The following is a 17,083-nucleotide window of genomic DNA, read 5'->3' as shown; positions in this document are numbered from 1 at the left end:
ATACTGAGCCTGAACAAATTGAGCTTTTGTCTACATCCCAAATGGAACCCTTTTCCCTTCTGTAGTTCACTTCTTTTTTTGCCAAGGCACATAGGGCTTTGGTCAAAATAAGTGCACTATATAGGGAATATGGTGCCATTCTGGATGCACCCCAGGTTATTGAATGCCAGCTGCTAATGTCAATCATCCAATAGTTTACACTGTACAACTCAACCCTTGGGACAAGTTTATTGTATTTTGGGGATGTTACAGTGGTGGCTCATCTTTTGCTGAGCTACAAAAAGGTTTAAATGAAATCTCGTTTTCATTACAAATTGACAAAGGTAAAACAGTCACAACAGTATAATGTAACTACATAAGTGGAAGTGGGTGTCTGGCTTTCATATAAATGACATCATCATCTCTAATAATCTACATCAGCTAGTTGTTTTTTCTTCTTTAACTTCATACAGATAATGGAGAAGGCTAAAATGCACCATAATATTTGGTTGAGGAATAGTTTCCTTTATTACATCACAAAATACATTTTATTTTTTTTATATCCCAAAGAAGCAAGACTTGCAAGTAGAGGCATTTAAACATAGCTAAAATCTACAGCTACAAAATTCTACTCCAATATACATTTACCTGTTATTTGGCATTGTCTTCCGAAAGATGGCGTCATTCTAACGCTCTGTGTTGCCATGAACTATCAGTGCAGACGAAGACGTAGCTGCGCTATCTGACGTGAGACAATGCCTGTTGGGGTCTGCCTATCTCTCTGTCTCTCTTTAGACCCAGTCCTCACAGCAGGGTAAAATGTGGAGGAGTAGAATCAGTAATCAGACAGATACACAGAAGTCCATATTGTAAAGGCTATAAAGATTTGTTGCACAATGTGACGTCGCCTCTGGGACCTTCACACTGCAGGCAGAGGGGCTGGGGGAATGGGGGGGTCAGACAGGACAGGGTCAGGGGTCGTGACCTCTATGTGGCGTATCTCTTGGTCCACTGTCGGGCTATCCTGTCATGCTCGGCTCTGTTGGTCAGGTACTGAGTGGCAATGCTACCAACCAGAGGGTCCGCTGAAGAGAGGAGAGGAGAGGGAGAAGACAGAGAAAAGAGAAAAGAGACGAGCAACGCATTAGTAAGAGAGCTACCTCAGTCTAACATTTTATTTTATTGAACTTTTATTTATACAGGGTGGGTCCCCATTGAGACCATGATCTCATTTGCAAGGGAGCCCTGTGAATATGAACATACAATAAATAATATCAATACAAAAAATACAACAAGATTAATCAAAACAAACACAACTCTCACATATCACCACCCTTAAACACGATCTAAACTCTTCAATGGAGACCCACGAGTCTAATTTCAATGTGGCCTGAAGGCTATTCCATGAGCTGGGGGCATTAAAACTAAAAACATTTTCCCCCAGGTCAGTGGAGACCTGTGGGACCTCCAGAACCAGCCAGTCCAGAGAGTGGGTCTGAAAATTGCTGGATCTCCAGTTAATACGTGAGCTGAGGTAGTGGGGGAGTCTCTGAAGAACCGCTTTATATACAAAAAGTAGCCAATGCTGGACCCTTCTGGTAGTCAGAAACTCCCAGCCAACAGAACTATACAAAATGCAGTGATGTGTATGAAAATTGTCCCCAGTGATAAAAAGCAGTGCTAAGTGATAGACTGAATCTAAAGGTTTTAAAGCAGAGGCTGCCACATGCAAGTAGATTATATCATCATAATCAAGTACTGGGAGAAGCGTTGCTTGAACAATCTTACTTCTACTTTCCAAAGTGAGGCAGGATTTATTTCTACAAAAGAAACCCAGCTTAATTCTCAACTTTTTTGTCAATGTGTGTTTTAAAAGAGAGCTTATCATCAATCCAAATACCCAAGTACTTATAATGGGGAACTTGCTCAATTTGGGCTCCCTTCAATGTGCAAATATGCAGGCCCTCAGGGTTAATATTACGAGGCCTAGAAAAAAACATAGACTTAGTTTTATTAGCATTTAGCACTAGTTTAAGATCAGTAAGCGATTTTTGAACTGATTCAAAACCATGCTGAAGGTCATGAATGGCCTGCTGTACTGAGAGGGCACAGGAGTAAACAACTGTATCATCTGCGTAGAGATATCGATGTTACAGGTTTTAACAGATAGACCAATATTATTTATATAAATAGTGAAGAGAACATGGCCCAAAATCGACCCCTGCGGCACACTTTTCGTAATAATGAGGAAACTAGATTTGATACCGTCAGTAAGCACACATTGGGTCCTGTCCGTTTGATAGTTCTTGAGCCATTTGCAAGATGCCTGATCTAGGCCTATTTCAGACAACCTTTGAACAAGTAAGAAATGGTCAACTGTATCAAATGCCTTCGACAGGTCAATAAATAAGGCAGCACAATGATTTTTATGGTCTAAACAATATAGCACATCATCTAAGACAAGTGTAGTTGCTGAAACATTGCTATGTCCAGGTCTAAAACCAGATTGGTGTTCATTAAGAATAGAACGAGAAGTTTAAAAAGTTCTGAGCTGAACGTTGGCCAGGGACTCTAAAACTTTGGCAAGGCAAGATAGCTTGGAAATTGGACGGTAGTTATCCAAGTCATCTCCGTCTTTGTGTAGGGGGAGGACTTGTGCCATTTTCCAGATCTTAGGGATCTTAGGGATAACATAACTGTAGAGAGGACAGAGATGAGACACTCATGAATAAGAGGTTTTAGTCATTGGTGTACAGTCATTGGTAAGAGGGAGACCTTAGAGGACCCGTGTCATTCCCCAGGGTTACAGTCTAACATGTGTACAGTATATCTACTGTATGTCTGATTGGTTGACCGCTGTGTCACTCACCAGGGTTACAGTCTGTGAGCAGGGAGCAGATGGACAGCAGCACCTTGGAGATGGTGAGGGCGGGGCTCCAGTTGTCTTTCAGGATATCCAGGCAGATCACCCCCTGGCTGTTGATGTTACAGTGGTAGATCCTGGTGCGGAACGTCACCTAGGAAAAAACACAAAGTAGATCTAACATCGCCTAGGAAACAACACAAAGTAGATCCAGATCACAGACAGACAGATCACCCCCTGACTGTTGATGTTATAGTCGTAGATCCTGGTGTGGGACGTAACCTAAGAGACCACAGGAAGTAGATCCTGGCTAGGAAACAACCCAGACAGACAGATCACTACGTCCTGATTGTTTTTTTACTGTGGTAAATCCTCGAATGGAAAGTGACCTGTGGAAGAGGAGGAAATCATGAAACACATTCAGGCCTTATCAGCCAACCAGGCAGATAAAATAAACTACAGTGTTAACAATGGGGTCAACGATAAAGCATGCAATGGTTACTGTAATTCACCAGCAAAACCTTTAACTGTGTACAGTCGACAAGAAGCATTGCGTCAAAGGAGCTAGAACATTCCCAATCCACACCTCCCAGTCTGCAGATACTATAGTCACCTAAACTTCACAAAGCTAAACCACACATCCTTCACCTTTCACCATGTCCCAACATTTGCCCTTATAAAACAGAAAAACATAATTAGGTCACCATAGATGAGAGACAGGGAGACCCCAGGCCAGGAGCAAATGGTGTGTGAACATCTATTGACCTTTCCATGCAATCTCAAGTAGGGCCATGGTCGGTGACATACGCTTAAGCTTGGTCTCTTAACATCCCATTGAGGCCTTTTCCCTCTGAGCAGACCTTGTCTGCGTCCCAAATAAAATAGAACCCTATTCCCTATATAGTGCACTACTTGTCAATAGTAGTGCATTATATAGGGAGTAGGGTGCCATTTGGGACCAAGTCCTTAATGTAGGGAAAACCAATTAGACCAGGCACGGAGGAGGATCTTAATGATACCACTGGCTGTTTATGCCTTTGACATTAGAGGGAGAGAAAGAGAAGAGGGAGAGAGAGAGAGAGAGAGAGAGAGAGAGAGAGAGAGAGAGAGAGAGAGAGAGAGAGAGAGAGAGAGAGAGAGAGAGAGAGAGAGAGAGAGAGAGAGAGAGAGAGAGAGAGAGAGAGAGAGAAAGAAAGAAAGAAAGAAAGAAAGAAAGAAAGAAAGAAAGAAAGAAAGAAAGAAAGAAAGAAAGAAAGAAAGAAAGAAAGAAAGAAAGAAAGAAAGGAGAGAGAGAGAGAGAGAGAGAGAGAGAGAGAGAGAGAGAGAGAGAGAGAGAGAGAGAGACAGAGAGAGAAAGATATAGACATATAGAGATATAGAAAGGAGGGAGTCAGACACAGCCATACCACCCTGGGTAATCAGTAGCATGGATGGGGACAACTGCATGCCTGTGAACAAGTCTTCTCTGTCTCTCTCCAGTCAAACTGTTTGTGCCATCTATATGACATGTTATTTGAAACCAGACGAGCCAGACTCCGTCTTTTATTACCATAACCACTGTAAAGGCTAATCCCATCACTGGGGATTTGTGCTTAATAATGTAACTGCTGGACCAAGCAAACATATCATGACACAGTCCAGTGTAGAGTGGTAAAACATTTAGTTCCGTGGCTCATTTCTCCTAAATGTTTTTGTCTGTTTGTTTTTATGTGAAATGGGGTGGAAATAACCATAGTAGCTAGCTCCCCTCCACTCCCAGAAAGCAATTATGATCCAGATTATATCCAGCTCCTGTATAGTTTTATCAGAAACATAATAGGCAGTGTAGCCTTCTGTTAGAAGTCTGTATTAACCCTTTGACGTGTACGTGATCCCTGCAGCGTTCCATCGCAAATATGTGATTGGAACAGTAGCAACAGATGCAAACTTCATCATCCAAACATCACACGGAACACATCCACAGCCAAACTCATTCCATAAACCAGTCTAAATAACAGGTTGCACTGACAAAAAAACAAAACCTAAGTTAGCGACCTAACAGCTAGACTTGTTTAGAATGTACCACATCTCTGGTGAGCACACGGGAGAAATGTGATATTGTTTAGAAAAGTGATGCGTGGCAGCTAAGCTAACAGATGCTAAATTCTTTATGATGGCAGCCATGTTTGTTTATGTTTGACAAGCGAAAACGCCCTAATCCCAGAATGCCATTCACTATAAGACACAAATAAACAAAGTCAAAGATGGCTGCGCCAATTGCCTGAAAAATATGAACTTAGTTTGGCCACTTTTCAGCATATTACAATTTGTTGCTTTTTAGAAATGTTAATGTAGACTTGATTGTGTGTTTTGGATCATTGTCTTGCTGCATGACCCAGCTGCGCTTCAGCTTCAGCTCACAGACGGATGGTCTGACATTCTCCTGTAGAATTATCTGATACAGAGCAGAATTCATGGTTCCTTCTATTAAGGCAAGTCGTCCAGGTCCTGAGGCAGCAAAGCATCCCCAAACCATCACACCACCACCACCATGCTTGACCTTTGGTATGATGTTCTTACTGTGGAGTTTGGTATTCGCCAGGCATTACTGGAACCATGTCGTCCAAAAAGTTATACTTTTGAATCATCTGTCCATAGAACGTTCTTCCAAGAGTCTTGATGATCATCCAGGTGCTTTTTGGCAAACTTTAGTCAACTTTTTGGATGAGATGGGTCCCATTATGCCTGGGTCATGCAGCAAGACAATGATCCAAAACACACAATCAAGTCTACATGAACATTTCTAAAAAGCAACAAATTGGAAGTTTTGGAATGGCCTAGTCAAAGTCCAGACCTAATCCCAATTGAGATGTTGTGGCAGGACTTGAAACGAGCAGTTCATGCTTGAAAACCCACACGTCACTGAGTTAAAGCAGTTCTGCATGGAAGAATGGGCCAAAATTCCTCCACAGCGACGTGAGAGACTGATCAACAACTACAGGAAGCATTTGGTTGGAGTCATTGCAGCTAAAGGTGGAACAACCAGTTATTGAGTGTAAGGGGGCAATTACTTTTTCACACAGGGGAATTGGGTGTTGCATAACTTTGTTTATGAAATAAATATGTAATTGTTGTGTTATTTTTTCAGTTATGTTCCCTTTATCTAATATTAGGTTTTGGTTGAAGATCTGATAACATTCAGTATCACAAATATGCAAAAGTAGAGAAAATTAGAAAGGGGGCGAGTACTTTTTCATAGCACTGTACATACGGTGTGCTACAGTAGAAACGACAACATGACATACAGAAAATAAGACACTTACTTTGATAGGAACACACACATGTCCAAAGTTATTATTTGTAAGGAAAAACAACAATGAAGGCAATGCGAGCGCCAGCCAGAAAATGTGCCAGGGGGAAAAGTTTGTGCAAGGCCTGTTCTGACTAGAGATGCGCAATGTCTTCATACTTAATTTGGGGAAGTGCTTGGTCTCTCGTCAAAGAGAGAAGTTTGCCTCAGTAAAGCCTCAAACATAAATTGTCCGCAACAGTGAAATGGGCTACATTTTATGTGAATTAATGAGGAGGTGGAACACACCTCAATTGAAACTGTTATTAGAAAATAAAACTTGTTAGAAAATAATTTGAAATTGACAAGTTGAAACATAGCCTATAGACAATTAGCAGGCAGCGTGTCTTGGTTTGAGGGCAGCGCGGGTTAACTGTCCTGTTGCATAACAATCAAATTTTGGAACATTGAGTGCACTCTGATATCACACGCATAAAAAAACTCACACTGGGGCGATATTTGGAACTCACACGTGAAAAGGTTAATGAGAATATATGCTACAAACTCAGTAAATGGCTCTAAAAAAAGAGTCCCTGCAGTGTCTATAACACACAGAGCCTACATCCCAAACAGCACCCTATTACCTATATAGTGCACTACGTTTGACCAGGGCCCTGGTCAAACGTAGTGCACTATGTAGGGAATAGGGTGCCATTTGGGGGACCCATACATACTTTGCTGGGCTTCTCTCTTAGTGCCGAGTATCACACAGCCACAAAGTCACGTCTGACTGAGACTGAAACCACAACTGCTGCCTGTCTCTCGCTCTCAATAATAACAGCATTGTGTTAAACGGTTCAGGGTTATTCTGGTCCCCTGGTCTCCACAGTCATATGACAGTAGAGCAGAGCGCTGTAGTGTAACTGCTACTGTGTAGTGCATAGTAGCCTCAAGGAGACGACGGCCGGGTGGCGCCACAGTTAGTCAACAAACACAAGACAAGACATCATGTTTATCAGCCTCAGGGTTTCAACTGATGACCTCAGCAAACTGCTCTCAGACCTGACCTCCATGTAGAACGATAGAGGACTAGCTGCAGACAGAGGCTACGTACCAAATTACACCCTATTCCCTACTTAGTGCATTACTTTTGAAAAGAGCTGTGTGGGCCATGTTACTGAGCTGTTAACTGTTAATACTCCGACCTCTAAAACTATAAAGCAAGTGATTAAAGATACAGTACCTTCGGTGGCTTGAAGGGGTAGTCGGATGAGAAGGTGATATCTAAGAAGAAGACCCCTCCCTCGTACACCGAGCCTGGTGGTCCTAGGATGGTGGATCTCCATTCATAGATGTTGTCTCCCTTCGGTCCCGCACTGCAAACACACAAAGACAGCAGCACAGAGTGAGTGAAACACCTTCATATTTTTGGCTTTATTGTTAAGCCTGACGAAGACTTTCAAGTATAAATGTTGCACTCAATAAAACTTTGGAAGCATTCAATAGTGTGTAGGTACCTTTTTTCTTTCATAACTTTACTTTATTTACATTTTAGTCATTTAGCAGACGCTCTTATCCAGAGCGACTTACAGTTAGTGAGTGCATAATTTTTTTTTTTCATACTGGTCCCCCGTGGGAAACGAACCCACAACCCTGGCGTTGCAAACGCCATGCTCTACCCTGCTGCTACCTATTACACCTCAGTTCCTCAGTTAGAGACCCACATCACTCCTCCAGGCCCTTTTAAATTGATATAAAGGGGAGAGTAAGACAGTCAAGGCTCTGCTGTAGAAGCAGGAGAGATAGCTATGTGTTAATGTAGCACCCAGGCACTCAGGTGAATGAGGGGGTGGAGGCTAGGGCTGTTACGGTGTCCGTATTACCACCACACCGGCGGTCACGAGTCATGAAGGCAGCCAATTTCCACTTGACGGTTTAGTCACGGTAATTAGGCTTCTGGTGGTAATTAGTAGCCTGACAAACTTGCTAACTACCTGATACTCAGAACACTACTGTCCCTCTAATCACTCTGACATCAATGCAAATGTAATTGAAAATCTAATCAAACACTTCATGAGAGCCAATGAGCTCATGTTGCGCAACATTTCTATAGGCTATGCAATTCTGTGAGAAAACAGAGATAGCCTCTATTAAAAAGAGGAGGATCCCATCAGCTTTCTATAGGCTAGGCCTACTACAGTGCCTTGCAAAAGTATTCATCCCCCTTGGCGTTTTTCCTATTTTGTTGCATTACAACCTGTATTTTAATTGATTTTTATTTTGATTTCATGTAATGGACATACACAAAATAGTCCAAATTGGTGAAGTGAAATGAAAAAAATTACTTGTTTCAGAAAATTCTAAAAAATAAATAATGGAAAAGTGGTGCGTGTATATATATTCACCCCCTTTGCTATTAAGGCCCTAAATAAGATCTGGTGCAACCAATTACCTTCAGAAGTCACATAATTAGTTAAATAAAGTCCACCTGTGTGCAATCTAAGTGTCACATGATCTGTCACATGTTCTCAGTATATATACACCTGTTCTGAAAAGCCCCAGAGTCTGCAACACCACTAAGCAAGGGGCACCACCAAGCAAGCGGCACCATGAAGACCAAGGAGCTCTCCAAACAGGTCCTGGACAAAGTTTTGGAGAAGTACAGATCAAGGTTGGGTTATAAAAAAATATCTGAAACTTTGAACATCCCACGGAGCACCATTAAATCCATTATTAAAAAATTTAAAGAATATGGCACCACAACAAACCTGCCAAGAGAGGGCTTGGAATGGCCTAGTCAAAGCCCAGACCTCAATCCAATTGAGAATCTGGGTATGACTTAAAGATTGCTGTACACCAGTGGAACCCATCCAATTTGAAGGAGCTGGAGCAGTTTTGCCTTGAAGAATGGGCAAAAATCCCAGTGGCTAGATGTGCCAAGCTTATAGAGACATACCCCAAGAGACTTGCAGCTGTAATTGCTGCAAAAGGTGGCTCTACAAATCAATTTTAATTCCAGGTTGTAAGGCAACAAAATAGTAAAAATGCCAAGGGGGGTGAATACTTTTGCAAGCCACTGTATATTTATTTCTCAACTTTCCTAATATTAAGAACATTGCTTCTCTTTACAACAGGAGTGTAGCCTACCTGGCTGGCATGAAAATGAACCACGGGAAAAGCGTCCTCCATTCGCTATTGAAGTGCATAGATGACATGTCTTTTTTTCCCCTGCCCCTGTTTCGTGACAGGAGCATGATAATGGTCCATTCTAAATCAAAACAATTTCACACATACATATGTTGTATATGTAAAGACAAGATTGAATCAAGAATAGTCTGATGGGTGACAATATTAGCCTATCACTTAATGATATATTATCAAAAGCATTACATGCATAATTGCATTTGCAGTCACTTTTGAGAATGGTGTTTTCCCGCTAATTGATTGCATTTTGGAACATACGCGCTTATAGCCTACTGCCGTGTGCACATTGCTGCACTTATAATGTGAAGAAATAGCCTAATAGTTTATCAAAATGTTAAGCTAAACGTTCTGATCTGTTGCGTCAGCCTCATTACTTTTAAAAGGTTTTTTGATGCTAGTGGTTGTATTAATTTGGGATCTATCGCATCCCTCAACTGTCCCAGACTATGTTTGGAATATGTGTTTCTCACACAGAATAGAATAGGTCAACTTTTGTTCTATGGGGGATAGTAGATTGAAATAGGCTAGTGCTTTTGCTGTTCATTAGGCCTACTCATCTTGTTGGCTGATGAAAAGTAAATGTGGACAGTTCTTCAATATGCGCCTCGGAATTCGATAAGGACGTATGCAGTTGCGTCCCCAATGTGTCTGTCCTCACTTGTAGCCTGTGAGAAGAACCCCATCACGTGACGGGCATTTGCTAATAAGAATTGAGACATCTGAGAGAGCCATGTGAGTGAGAGGTGCTTCGGGCACACAGCCGGGAGAAGGGAATTATAATTATTATATTCAGCCCAAGGGCACAACGGCCACTGTCCGCAAAAGGCATGGATTATTTTAGGGGGCATTACGGTCACACAAAGGGGATGCCACCAGGAAATTCGAGGCATTATCAAGTGCTTGTCAAATTGTGAATGAGAAACTGATGAAGTGTGTGCAGCCTGCGCAAAAAACAAAGCAGAGCTCATGCCTGTCATGCAACTTTTTTCAAATCATAATTAGAGTCGCATCATGCAGCCTTAGAATGTATTAAAAATCAAAACATATAGCCCAACATTTGTATCACAACTAAAGTTGCATAAATAACTCTAAATTAAGCATATAGGAGGACCTGTTTCTTTGTTAACCGCTCAACACAGAATAGCCACGTGTGCACTCCCTCAAATCGTTTAGAGAAAATATCCTTTCTATTTTATTCAGCTATGTTCAATTGTATTATTCACACTATAAAATAATATAAAATCATGCCACAGAATTCTAAGCAAATCTTGTCTGCTAAATCAACTAGAATGGCATAGCCAGATCAGGGCTTAACATAAGGACAACTCAGAGTATGCTATTCTGTTCTTCTGAAATAGACTACATTTTCTTCATATCATGTTTCATCATACCAGTCTAAAATAAATAATGAATTTATTGTGATGGTGACGGCTATATAACATGGATTTATTTGACTTTTTAAATGTAGATGTTCCAAAGGTCTGCATCAGTGGCTTGTAGGCTATGTGTGGAAGCCAGGAGATGCTAAATGTGTTTATGTTAATTAACGGTCAATTACCGTGAGACTGGCAGTTATTTGCTTGACAATCACCGGCTGACAAAATGTCATGACCGCCACAGCCCTAGTGGAGGCTGCCTTGAGCAGACAGACACTTATCTACACTGTCCTCACTCTTCACCCTCCGCTCTATTACCATGTGATGAAAATAAATCACACACACACGTGCACGCTCTCACGTACACACGCACACACACACTCCACCAGCATGTCTGTCAGTAGCCTTGAAATATATATATATAGAGAGAGATAGAAAGAAAGAGAGAGAGAGAGTTGCCAGGACCACAAATACAAATTCCATCTAGACACCGTTGCCCTAGAGCACACAAAAAACTATACCTACTTTGATGGAAATGTTTATGTTTGTGCTTTTCTAATAACCAATTTCTGTGTTCATGCAAGTGACTTATTGAACGCCTGGGAGAAATCCTCACTGTAGTATCTGCAATTTGGCAGTATACCCAGAGTGTCAAAGTCTCAGCTTGGAGAGAAGAAGCCTCGTGAGGTATTGGTCTGTCACATGAATGATAACAAATGTTAAGGATAAATTAATGATGAATAATGAACAAGCTAAATCATGCAAATATTACTTTCTGTGTAAGTATATAAGAGAACTAACGGGACTGCCCCGGAAGAGCTCCTGACAGACGTTCACTATGGTGCATCAAGTTTGTTGGAACCTCTACAGTTAACTGATAATAAACAATTATTCATTTAAGATTGACTTCGAGTGTCCCTGTGTAAGAATTTCCACTACAATTTGGCATCACGAACCCGATTATCGTTTCTGCCTGCGGAGCTATCCAGTGCAGGTCTGCGAGGAAAACCGGTGGCGCATTTTATGAAGCGTGAGGGAAATTCCGTCTGACCAAAAGACGACGAGACCCGCCCAGACCAGACCCTTACTGTGAGCTGCCCAGGAGGAGACACATCATCTGCGAACATTTGAGGGACGGTAACTGATTTCCGTAAGTCAATTTAAATGAATCTGTATGGAAAAAAATTATAACAAATAAAAGGCGAGTAACGCATAAAAAGATACCCATAGTCTTATAGAGAGAAGGCTATTCACTAGTCTTATGAGAAGACTAGAGCGAGGGTGTAACGGTACCATGGAATGACCAGCTGACAGATAATAAATAATTATTCATTTAAGATTGACTTCGCGTGTCCCTGTGTAAGAATTTCCACGACACTACCTCGGCCTAAACATCAGCACCACAGGTAACTTCCACAAAGCTGTGAATGATCTGAGAGACAAGGCAAGAAGGGCCTTCTATACCATCAAAAGGAACATATAATTCTACAATTAGGATCTGGCTAAAAATACTTCAATCAGTTATAGAACCCCATTGCACTTTATGGTTGTGAGGTCAGGGTTCCGCTCCCGAGTGGCGCAGCGGTCTAAGGCACTCAGTGCTTGAGGCGTCACTACAGACCCCATGGTTCGATTCCAGGCTGTATCACAACCGGCCGTGAGGGTGGTGAGAGAGAGAGAGACCCTGCACACCCTAGCAGACAAACAAACAAACCAAAACTTCAAAAAAGCTTTTGACTCAATTTGGCATGAGGGTCTGCTATACAAATGGATGAAAAGCGGTATTGGTGGAAAAACATACAACATTATAAAATCCATGTACACAAATGGTTAAAATTGGCAAAAGACACACATTTATTTCCACAGTGCCGTTGGGTGAGACAGGGATGCAGCTTAAGCCCCACCCTCTTCAATATATATATCAACGAATTGGCGAGGGCACTAGAACAGTCTGCAGCACCCAACCTCACCCTATTAGAATCTGAAGACAAATGTCTACTGTTTGCTGATGATCTGGTGCTTCTGTCCCCAACCAAGGAGGGCCTGTTAATTTGTTATTGTTTATTTCACTTTTGTTTATTATCTATTTCACTTGCTTTGGCAATCTAAACATATGTTTCCCATGCCAATAAAGCCCCTTGAATTGAAATGAGAGAGCGAGAGAGAGAGAGAGAGAGAGGCTTCTCACCACTCACACTCCACTACCCTCTCAGTAAAGTACTAGACACATCGTCAATAGAAGGACTCTGATCTAAAGGACAGAGGGACAGAATGTCAAAACAGGTGATGATGCTTTAATTATAGCTGTCTGTCCTTCACTGGAGATATGCGGTGGTAGAGACATATTTATCTATTTACCGCCTCCCTCCATGCATCAATCTGACAAGCCTTCAGCAAGGCCATGTTAAGCCATTCTATGAGCTGAAAGCCTGGTTGTCTGAGAGATGCTCCCTCACCTTGTTAACTGATCTCACTGTTACTATACAGGAAACTTTCATTTAGAAATGACTGTAAATCTAGCCTGGTACCAAATATGTTTCCCCTGTATAGCTATGACCAATAGAGTCGTGATACAGGACTAACAGATCTGGGACCAGGCTAATGTAAACATGTCCCTTAATGTTTATATCTCAAGGAAATTAGGATGTGTTATGTGTTGAGTTCCAAAACCTACAACCTGTTCAGTTCACATGGAGGAGATAAATGACTAATTTAATTTCCTGGTCAAGATGACAAAATCTCTTTCTTCTACCAGCATCACTGCTGTCTGAGAAATCCAACAGCCTAGACCAGTCTTTACTATTCTCCTCAGTGTTTCCCCTACATGCAAAAAACGTAAATGTAATAATAATCATTAATTTTTATTATGTAGATCTATGCCCCAAGAAGACCTAGTGTGTATGCGAGATGAGAAAGGTTTCTAAAAACCTGTTATGGGGTATTGTGTGTAGATTGATGATACTTTTTATTTATTTAATCAATTTTAGAATAAGGCTGTAACGTAAGAAAATGTGGAACAAGTGAAGGGGTCTGAATACTTTCCGAATGCACTGTACATTATCCCAAAATGGTGTCAATTTGTCACATGACCACAGCATATGTAATAGGGTTCCTTTGTGCTTTTTGCATCTCCAACAGAGATGTGACATTTCTGGATGCATTACATGCGTACTGGCAGGAATGTAGTAAATCCTATGAATTATTTTAAATTGCAGTAGTTTATGTCTTAGGTTGTAGGAGCATGTATGAGATAGTTTGGACACACCTACTCATTCCAGGGTTTTTCTTTATTTTTACTATTTTCTACATTGTAGAATAATAGTGAAGACATCAAAACTATGAAATAACACATATGGAATCATGTAGTAACCTGTCACGATCGTCAGGGAGAGACCAAGGCGCAGCGTTGAATGCGAACATTATATATTTATTTAGAATGATCACACGATCAAAACAACAACGATAACGTGACGTCTACAGTATAACACAAACCAAATCAGAACAAGAAACCACAAACACAAAGTGAAAGACAGACAGTTAAATATGGCTCCCAATCAGAGACAACCAGCTGACACCCCTGGCTTGGTGCGTGGAGGAGGAACGGGCCTTACCAGGCTGACGACGCACACCGTAGGCTTGGTGCGTGGAGCAGGGACAGGCCGGACTGGGCTGACGAAGCACACCACTGACTTGGTGCGGGGAGCAGGAACGGGCCGAGCCGGTCTGACGAAGCGCACCACTGCCTTGGTGCGGGGAGCAGGAATGGGCCGGACCGGGCTGACGGGCGCACCCCTGACTTGGTGCGGGAGCAGGAATGGGCCGGACCGGGCTGACGAGCGCACCCCGACTTGGTGCGGGGAGCAGGAATGGGCCGGACCGGGCTGACGACGCCGCACCACTGACTTGGTGCGGGGAGCAGGAATGGGCCGGACCGGGCTGACGACGCCGCACCACTGACTTGTGCGGGGAGCAGGAATGGGCCGGACCGGGCTGACGACGCGCACCACTGACTTGGTGCGGGGAGCAGGAACGGGCCGCGCCGGGCTGACGAAACGCACCACTGACTTGGTGGGAGTGGCAGGAACAGGCCGGACCGTACTGGGAACACACACCACTGGCCCTACGTGGGGATCAGGAACAGGCCGGACCGGACTGGCAACACACGCCAGTACCTCTCGCCGTGCCTCTACAACCTCCTTCCCCCTGGTGACCAGTGACTCCCGTAACCTGGCGGCCTCCTCTGCCAACCCGCTGGACGGCTCTATCGCGGCCTCCTGCTGCCCCGACGTCGTGAGCCCCCCCCTAAAAATTTTCTGGGAGTCTCTCCTCCCCGTGGGCCAGGCCTCCATCGTTCTCGCCCAACTCTCGCTCCTCTGTCTCCAACTCCCGCCATTCAGCTCCTCAATGGGCTTGACCCAGTCGAAGCTCTTCCTCAACTGGTCCCAAGTCCACCCTCTCTGCTCCTCACTAGGCTTGACCCAGTCGAGGTTGCCACGGAGATCTGCTAGCGATGGCTCCTGGACACGCTGCTTGGTCTGGTTTTGGTGGTTTCTTCTGTCACGATCGTCAGGGAGAGACCAAGGCGCAGCGTTGAATGCGAACATTATATATTTATTTAGAATGATCACACGATCAAAACAACAACGATAACGTGACGTCTACAGTATAACACAAACCAAATCAGAACAAGAAACCACAAACACAAAGTGAAAGACAGACAGTTAAATATGGCTCCCAATCAGAGACAACCAGCTGACACTCGATGCCTCTGATTGGGAGTCACTCAGGCCAACATAGATAGACAACGACTAGAACCTAAACAAAATAAACACCCTGGCTCAACATACGAGAGTCCCCAGAGCCAGGGCGTGACATAACCCAAAAAGTGTTATACAAATCAAAATATATTTTATATTCTTCAAAGTAGCCACCCTTTGCCTTGATGACAGCTTTGCATACTCTAGGCATTCTCTCAACCAGCTTTTTTTTTTATTTGGTAAAAGACCAAGTCCATATTATGGCAAGAACGGCTCAAATAAGCAAAGAGAAATGACAGTCCATCATTACTTTAAGACATGTAGGTCAGTCAATACGGAACATTTCAAGAACTTTGAAAGTTTCTGCAAGTGCAGTCGCAAAAACCATCAAGCGCTATAATGAAATTAGCTCTCATGAGGACCGCCACAGGAAAGGAAGACCCAGAGTTACCTCTGCTACAGAGGATAAGTTCATTAGAGTTAACTGCACCTCAGATTGCAGCCCAAATAAATGCTTCACAGAGTTCAAGTAAGACACACCTCAACATCAACTGTTCAGAGGAGACTGCGTTAATCAGGCCTTCATGGTCGAATTGCTGCAAAGAAACCACTACTAAAGGACACCAATAAGAAGAAGAGACTTGCTTGGGCCAAGAAACACAAGCAATGGACATTAGACCAGTGGAAATCTGTCCTTTGGTCTGATGAGTCCAAATTTGAGATTTTTTATTCCAACCGCCGTGTCTTTGTGAGACGCAGAGTAGGTGAACGGATGATCTCCGCAGATCAGGTGTTTATTGTGTTTATATTCGAGCTTCAAAGTGTTCAACTGTTGAAGGGTGTCAACATTTCTATCTAAACTGTGTTTAGATAGAAAGTTGTGGATTTTCTGTTCTAGTATTTCTAATTCTTTATGTGTGTTATTTTTCTTATGTGAAGAGTAAGACATGATACACTCTCTCATTAATGCTTTGAGAGTTTCCCAGACAACAGTTGGGCATACTTCATTATTACATTACATTTACGTCATTTAGCAGACGCTCTTATCCAGAGCGACTTACAGTTTAGTGAGTGCATAAATGTTTTCCATACTGGCCCCCCGTGGGAATCAAACCCACAACCCTGGCGTTGCAAGCGCCATGCTCTACCAACTGAGCTACACGGGACCTACACATTATCTACATTTATTTCCAAAAAACATTTCTATCAGTGTGTTGAGATATGAGGTAAACTCCTTATCTCCAAGTAACATTGTGTTGAATCGCCATGTCTTTTTTATTGGTATAGGAGGTTTGATCTTAAATGTGAAGGACAATGGGCTATGGCCTTTAACTATTCCATGAAGGTATTTACATTCAGAAACACAGTCAATTAAAGAAAAGTTTACAATAAAAAAGTTAATTCTTGAGTTGTGGACGTGAGAGTAATAGGAGTATTGTCTTTCAGTTGGATGTTTATATCTCCACAGTTCACATAGACCCATCTCTTTGATGTTGTGGTATGTATAATATTCCCGTTACATTGAGATAGTTTTAGTTTAAGGTCATTAATGAACTTCGGGTCATCTTCATTTGAGCAATAACAATTCAGTAAAGTGACTTTTTCTTGTGCTCGATTTCATTTTACCATTATAAAA

General features: G+C 42.5%; 1 protein-coding gene across 1 annotated transcript in view; it reads right to left on the bottom strand.

The window, feature by feature from the left end:
• Window positions 1–213: 213 nt before the first annotated feature.
• LOC121536978 (ubiquitin-conjugating enzyme E2 E3) overlaps window positions 214–17,083 on the bottom strand; it is a 36,496-nt gene continuing 19,626 nt past the window's right edge. Inside the window, exons 4-6 of the mRNA XM_041844675.2 lie at window positions 7,354–7,486; window positions 2,849–2,996; window positions 214–1,064 (exon numbers count right to left, since the gene is read on the bottom strand). Coding sequence (XP_041700609.1) covers window positions 967–1,064; window positions 2,849–2,996; window positions 7,354–7,486 — 379 coding nt within the window. The 3' untranslated portion in view covers window positions 214–966. The remainder of the gene's footprint in view (window positions 1,065–2,848; window positions 2,997–7,353; window positions 7,487–17,083) is intronic.

Source organism: Coregonus clupeaformis, chromosome 23 (assembly GCF_020615455.1).
Source record: "Coregonus clupeaformis isolate EN_2021a chromosome 23, ASM2061545v1, whole genome shotgun sequence".
In the NCBI taxonomy this organism is placed as follows: domain Eukaryota; kingdom Metazoa; phylum Chordata; class Actinopteri; order Salmoniformes; family Salmonidae; genus Coregonus; species Coregonus clupeaformis.
This window is presented reverse-complemented; position numbering and strand designations above follow the sequence as displayed.